General features: G+C 33.1%; 1 protein-coding gene across 1 annotated transcript; it reads left to right on the top strand.

Annotated features, from left to right (window-relative positions):
* The first annotated feature begins 1,263 nt into the window (after positions 1-1,263).
* On the top strand, positions 1,264-2,621 carry LOC131063458 (photosystem I reaction center subunit N, chloroplastic). Its single transcript, XM_057997264.2, has 3 exons — positions 1,264-1,630; positions 2,011-2,136; positions 2,290-2,621. The coding sequence occupies exons 1-3, from the start codon at positions 1,334-1,336 to the stop codon at positions 2,380-2,382; spliced, it is 516 nt and encodes a 171-aa protein (XP_057853247.1). The 5' UTR covers positions 1,264-1,333; the 3' UTR covers positions 2,383-2,621.
* Positions 2,622-7,973: the final 5,352 nt, after the last annotated feature.

The raw sequence follows: 7,973 nt of genomic DNA, 5'->3' as shown, positions 1-7,973 counted from the left end.
CCCCCTTCATTCATTATGTTTCATTCCCACTTATATTAACTCTCACACATGCACCATTTACTCACCATTATTACACCATTATTCCCACATACTCTTAGCTATTTGCTTCCTATTTTAAATTTTATGATCTTATCTTTGATGTTCATTTTCAAGTGGCTTGGGATTGATCTAGTTCAATCCAAAGGTAGGTGAGTATAAACCCAAATCTTACATTACTAAAATCAAATTTTAACTTTCTCACCCCCTTTTATTGGTCATTATGAGTTGACATAACATATATTTGTGCACAAAATATTGTCATGCTATGTTATCTAAATACTTTCAATACGTAATTATTTCACATGCGACATCAAAGAGAAAAACATTAGAACATATTTCAATTTCTAAAGAGAGAGAAGTAGATCCATATTTTTTGCACATCTACCATTTATATCTCTACATTATCTTTGATATCATTAATCATTATTAATCCAATGATTTGAAAGGTGACGGCAAAAAAACTACCTTTGATATCACTAATCATTATTAATTCAATGATTTGAAAGGTGGAGGCGAACAAATTTAAAGAACAATCTATAAGGTTATTTCTTGCTCAATATTACTAATCATATTTAATTTAACTATTTGAAAGGTGAAGGCAAACAAATTTACTAAAAGCACTCTATAAGATCATTTTTTGTAGGATATCAGCAACCATTATTAATCTAACTAATTGAAAGATGAAGGCAAACAAGTTTGCTAAAGAACAATCTATAAGATCATTTTTGTGTGATATTATTAATCATTGTTAATCGGCTATTTGAAAGGTGAAGGTGAACAAGTTTACTAAAGAACATTCTATAAGATTATTTTTTACAGGATATCACTAATTATTGTTTATACAGCTATTTGAAAGCTGAGAGTGAACAAACTTACAAGATCTTCTTATTTTTTTTTAATTTTTTTTTCACGATATCAATAATCATTATTATCTAACTATCTGAAAGATGAAGGCAAACAAGTTTAGTAAACAACATTCTATAATAATTATTTGAAAGGTGAAGGTTAAGAACATTCTATAATAATTGTTAATCCAACGTCCCATACGTTTTGTCAAGGAAATGAGAATAAAAATGAAGGAGGGCGAGGGAGGAATTTGGGTCCACTACAATCCTACCCACAACAAAACTAAATGACGACCCCAATGCCATAGGCCGAATGGAAATCTCATCTTATCCACTAGATCATGTTGTACTATCCTCAAGCCCACCCAATGGCTGAAAGATTTCATCATAACCCATATCGCGAATTTAGAAGCCATTTCCTCAAGTCTAAAGATTGTAAGAAACTTACAATGGCAGTGGCAATGGCAGGCACGTTGGCAACAACAAACAGTGCATCATCTCTCACTGTTAATCTGAATGCAGAGTGCATCAAACCTTCACTCAGAAGCCATTCTCCTTCCCTTGCTCGGTTACCCAAGTCAAGATTGGTTGTGAGAGCTCAAGCCAACCCTAAGACTGACAACACCAATGGAAGGAGAGCAGCAGTGGTGGGACTGGGTGCAGCTCTTTTCTCTGCCTTTGCCATCTCTGGGAATGCCAATGCTGGTTTGGTTGAAGATCTCTTAGCTAAAAGTGCTGCTAACAAGGTATACAATACTACCCAATTACACATGAATTATTCTAAACAATCAAACAAAACTTAACAGGCTTTACAGGTCAATTTTGAAATCGAAACAATTTTTAAATTCTGTTATCTTTTCTCACATTCTTAGAAATTGGAATAGAGTAGGGGATTGCTTGGTTAAAGAGGTATCTAAATGAATTTAGGGTTGAAATGTTATGAATAAGAAACAATTACCTTTAGATTTATTTCAAATGTTTGAACAATTAATTGATCAGGATAAGAATGTGTAATTGATTATTTTCTTACTTTGTAACTCTCTTTTATATTTAATAATTTTTCATCCATTTAAAAAAAAACTTGTCTATATGATATAGCAGTGCTGACTCTATTTTGTATTATCAGGATCTGAACGATGCAAAGAGGTTGGCTACAAGTGGAGCAAACATTGCCAGGGCTTATACTGTTCAATTTGGCATATGCCAATTCCCATATAATTTCACTGGCTGCCAAGATCTGGCCAGGTTAAAGGTAAATATATAATCATATGCTATCTCAATCTTTCTTTCTGTTTTTGAGGGTGGGTTCTTTGTTGGGGATCTGGGTTTCATGTAACTTAGAGTTAGTGCTTTGATGATAACCCATCAGTTGTTTGAGTCTTGACAATATGGTGGACTCTTGCAGAATGTACCATTTTTGACAGATGATATTAAACTGGAGTGCCAAGGGAAGGCAAAATATAGGTGTGGTTCCAATGTTTTCTGGCAGGGGAAATAGAATAGATAAGCACCCATTTCTCGTTAATGTTTGTGTAAAATAAAGTTCTACTGCTCTGCTCAATTGTAATGTTTTTAAACTCTTTATTTTTCAAATTATTAGCACTGTAATTTGAGGATCCATGCAAGTGATGTAATTTTTGTATGCAATTGCAATTCTGTTACGGCAGGAGCAGTATTACCAAGGCTTTTCTATGTATTAAAACCAAGAATATACTAGATTTGTTTTTCCTTCTCCCATATACAATGTAAGTCTTGAGGGAATATTTTCTCACATAGAATTTACAGGAAGCTCTCTTATAATTAAGGCAAAATATATGCATTCCCTTGTGTAGAGAATATAGGAGAAAGAAGCATAAGCAATGTTCTCATATATTGCATGTTCAGCGCTTCACTTGTTTGATAGTGTTTTTGGTTTGAGGTTTTTCACCTCTTCAAATCGATATTTGTAATCTGTTGGTATTAAGTATAAATTCAATTGAGAATCTAAGATTATAGAATCAAATTCACTTGACGTACGATTCTGATCTCATCTCAATACTAAAAATAAATATAATTTCTGTACCCTTCACAATATAACCATTCATTAGACTCAAAGTGTTACAAGCATGTATAAGATCAACATAAAGCTATACATTCCTATTTCTATGCATTGTAAGAATACTTATATGGATAAGGCTCTTCTTATATAGCATTGGGTTTGATTGGCTTGGTGAAAAACATTTTCAATTAGCTTGTAATGGAGTGAAATGAATTTTTTCGTCATCTTTTTTATGTGTTCATATGGTTGTCATTTTACTACATTAAAAATGATTGTGCTCACACTTTACCATTTTGCTAACACACAAAAAAAAACATTAATAAAAAATATTTATATAAAATCTTTGATGTTTAATATAATATGTAGTTTACCATTTGTAAATCCATGTTGGAAAATTTAGTTTTTAAATAATATAAACATAAAAATATAATTGTATGTTAAACAAAAGATAATTGAGCCTATGATGAAGTATTTAACAAATCTAATCAACGAACTACCTATCAAATATGATAAAATATATGAAATTGTGAATGTTGCACATTTAAACATATACACTTAATATTGTGCATCAACCTATCAAGAAGGGAAGGTAGGGTTTATGAATCACTCTTTGAATCCCTTGTTTTATTTCTTCAAAATTATATAACAATTATATATTTAGCACATCTTTAGAATTCTTTGTAGTTTTTGGAAAATTCTCATAATAGTTTAAATGATTTGAAGGAGATATAGAAGACTAATTTTACACATAAATATATTTTAAACATACAAATGAGATGAAATAGTAATGCAAATTAGTTTTGAGAATATGTACAAGATGGATCATTCTATCTTCACTATAATAGTTTTTGATGCAAAAAAACTATTTGTGATTACATGACAAGGTGTGACTTCTTAAACACACCACAACAAGTGGCAACTTAGAATTATTTGCATGACTCAACTATTTGATCTCTACAAAACACCATACATATATTAATTATGCCCCTTATATAAGCCAATTTTTTTGTGTCATTATATATATTACTAAAAAAACTTATGAATGGATCTATTAAGTCTTGTACAACATAGAATAATTATAAGTTAGGCATTGATCTTGATTGTCATAAAATAAATGCCACAAAGATCACTATGTTATCCCTTGTTACATCTCACTATACTCTCGTAAATTTAATACCTACTAATGTGTCATGCACATGTCTTGATTACTAGCATACTTTTTTTTTTTTTTTTAATTATGTAAAATATACCAAGAGATATCAATTTAAAGATAATTGTTAAAGATTGACATAATCTAATTGAATGTAGTTTAACTTACCTATAAAATGCATGGTGAAAATTTTAATAAATCGTTAAACCGATCTAACCCTTTAGTTAAAACACCCTTTGCTACTTAGCTATGACCTTCTCATACTCTGCATTCAATTTGATAGATTTCTCAATATATTGGTTCTTCTCCTAAAACCAACCCTCGAGAAAAAAACCAAAGCATAAAGGTATTGAAATCTCCTCAGGAATTTTTGATTCCAACCAAGACAACACAACTACAATGTAAAATGACCCAAGTATACAACAATAGCCAATTCAATACATTTCAATTGGTACCTGGGCAATGCCCTTAGCTTTAGGGTTGGCCTCTTTATAGCTCTTCATGGACTCCTTCCTACCATTAAAAACAAGGCCAAGTAGATAAAGAAAATATATGGTTTTCTATTAATCAAACAAAACAAAAACAATTGAATATACTCAAACAAGGAAAACGCATGAAGTACTTGAATACAGGCAAGGAAAAGATAGACAATACATAAATAAGAGGAAAGTAGTCTACGTCTTTTTGGAAAATTTGGATCCTTTACCTTCTTCTCCTTCTTTGGATTTTTCTTCTTCTCACTCAATGTCTTACTCTTTGACCTCTTCCTACCAAAACAAAATTCACAAAATCAAGATCAATGAATATATTAAGTGAAATGTATCAAACCATAAACACTACAATAAAAGAAACAAAAAGAGAAGCTCAAGCAATACTCTTCAGTTGGTTTCTTAGCCTCTACACACTTGGCCTCTTGTGGTGCTTTTGGGGCTTGTGGAGATGATATTTTCACATACCAACAATGATTATACAAAGGATTTGAACATTTATAAATATACAATTGCAATAGTAGACATAGGTAGAAGGATGTGGGTGTAGGCGAAACCAAAGTAGAGGAAGTATGGAAAATGCGCTTGAAAAATCACTTACAAAATCTGGAAAAACAAAGATCAAATGGAATTATTGCAAGGATATAGACTCCGAGGTTCACTATAAAGTCACCTTATCATAGGGTTAGACTTTAGTATTATTTAACTCATGTTAATAGTCGACTACACTACAATGAAATAAACTACATATTTATAACAAAATGGAGAAAACATTTTACAATTTAAAACCCCATAAAAGTATCATTCAACTCTATTGGGAGAACTTACATCCAAAACCTAGATTTTTGGTCTCCCATCTCCTCTTTTCAAATAGACAACATCATATATATCTCTTCCATATATTTTTTCTGTCAGCACCACCTATCTAACAATATATCTATTTTTTTACATCCCTAAATATAAGATGAAAGCATTTGATACCATTTTAATTTATTATAATTTTTCAATTAAAGTATGAGACCATCTTATTAATAAAATTTAATATTTATAATAATCTATTATTAATATTCAATCTAAATTTCCATGTATATGGCATTAGGTAAATGATCTTTCAATTAATAAACTAATGTTTTTGATTAGGGGAAAATAGGTTTTGAAGGGCCCCTAAAACCCTTTAAAGCAGAGATTCAAAAGATAGTCATTAGAGTCTACTAGAAAAACAAAAGACAACAACCACATAAAGGACAGCTGGCTGAAAACAAAATGCCAGCAGCAAAAAAGACACAACATAGAGAGAGACACAAAAAAAAAAATAGAGACTACCTCAAATGACAGCAGACAACTCAACCAAAGACAGGGCTAGGAAATCCAACCCAAACAACCAACTACAAGGGCTCTCAAGATTTACAATTGGCCTTTTGGGAATGAAGAGTCATATCAAAAGAAGGCTTGGACGTCTTTGAATGCTTCCCCTTAATAGTAATCGACCCTTCTTCAACTTTAGCAGCCGCAACTGACTAGTCAGAAGGGCCCAACACCGATCTTACTGGATTGAGAGAAAGAGCATCAAAACATGGAGCAACAACCATCGTGGACACAGGACCGCAACCAACAAATGGGGCAAAAGTTGTGTCAACACATGGTGAAGCAGCCAGCAGGGTAAGAGACAACAATCCATTTTTTAGTAGAGGGGATAGCAACATCCTGTATCACAACATATTTAATCTCAAAAACATCCTTAGTGGCAACCGAAGAATCTTTCATTGTCTTTAAAGAATCTGAGCCAGCTAAAGTAGAAACCCCAACAACCAATGACTCTTTAGAAGAGTTCAACAGTTTCCTAACCGTATAATATCGGTGTGAGGCCCCTGACCACCATGAGGCCACATAATTTTTCTTCTCAAGCCCACAATTCCCAGTCGTATGGCCGGTTTTGAATCATCTACGAAACCTGAAAGGAATACCTTTGTAATCCAAAGTTTGGACCCAGCTACCAAAAGAGGAATTAATGGCGATTTCAGCTGGCGGTCCCTTAGAAACATCTAGCTCAACCAAAATATGAGCAAAAGTAGTATAATAAAGCCCATAGGAGTCATTATCCACCATAATGAAGCTCCCAATGGCATCGCCGATTTCCTCAAAGAGAGAACCAACCAAAAGTGGACAGGAAGGTTAGGAAGCTTGACCCATACCAGGATTTCATTGAACTTCTCTGAATGGGGGTTAAAATCAGAGTGCCAAGGTTTGGCCAAGAGTGGCATATTATCTTTCTCATAGAAAAAGCTTTCACATAGGATTTTTCTTCTATCCTCAACATTCTCAAATTTAGAAACAAAGAAACCTTTAGCCATAGGGTATATGTGAACTGTATCAGAAATGAGGGGATTCTAGTGCTGGGAAATCCATTTATGCAACTCCGGGAGGCTAGGCCAGATACCCTTGAATCTGCAGATAGCACTGTGCTCTATGAAAACCTTCACATTGTTCTCTATTTCCTGTTTAGAGTCCTTATTCGCATTAACAGAGATGGCACAGGAGACAGGGATAAACCCTCTTCCATCCCCTCTGCGTGAAGATGAAGGGGGGACCTTGTCAGAAAATTGAGTAGAGTCTGGGCGGGGGCCCCCAGCGGCCACTGACGCCCAGGAGGGACCATCGACAATAGCTCCATTCGTTTCGGTCGGGAGATCAACAATAGTAGGGGAGCGTCCAAGAGAGCAAGTGAGAGACTGTGACAAGGTCTGAGATTTCAAAATCTCCATCGTGCGGGAAGTAATTAATAAAATAATGTTATATTTAACTATTAATTAAAGAATTCATCCTCTATAGCCATTTATGGATCACATATCTTTATAAATTATACTAGGACCATATAGAAATAAATGGGTCCCTTAATAAAGTTATGCTCTAAAGTTGCCCCTTAATATTTATAGAGGGTACATATTATCAAATTCTTTTAAAAACAAAAAGTGGAGAACCTTGGTAATAAAAAACTTCTCTAGCATGACACACTAAAATATATATCAAGATAAGAATTATGGATTTAAATACAACCAACTCCTTATTATAATTTATTTCTCAATTATCTCATAATGACACAATACTAGTACTTACAAAGTTTATTATTGGAGTCCAAACGCCCTCAAAATAGCTCATAATAATTTTCTAAATTTTCATATTGTTTGTTTGTTTATTTGTTTGTTTGTTTGTTTGTTTGTTGTTGTTGTTGTTTTTCGGTGAAAATAGTATGTATTTTATTCATATAAAGAAAAATATTACATATATTTGTAGATATCGAAATGGCCTTCATGCCACCCTTACACTATAACCCTACCCCACCACCTTCATATAAACACCCTAACTATACACCCCCTGTAAAATTCTCCTACTTCAATATGGATATTAAACAACCC

Source organism: Cryptomeria japonica, chromosome 5, assembly GCF_030272615.1.
Source record: "Cryptomeria japonica chromosome 5, Sugi_1.0, whole genome shotgun sequence".
In the NCBI taxonomy this organism is placed as follows: domain Eukaryota; kingdom Viridiplantae; phylum Streptophyta; class Pinopsida; order Cupressales; family Cupressaceae; genus Cryptomeria; species Cryptomeria japonica.
This window is presented reverse-complemented; position numbering and strand designations above follow the sequence as displayed.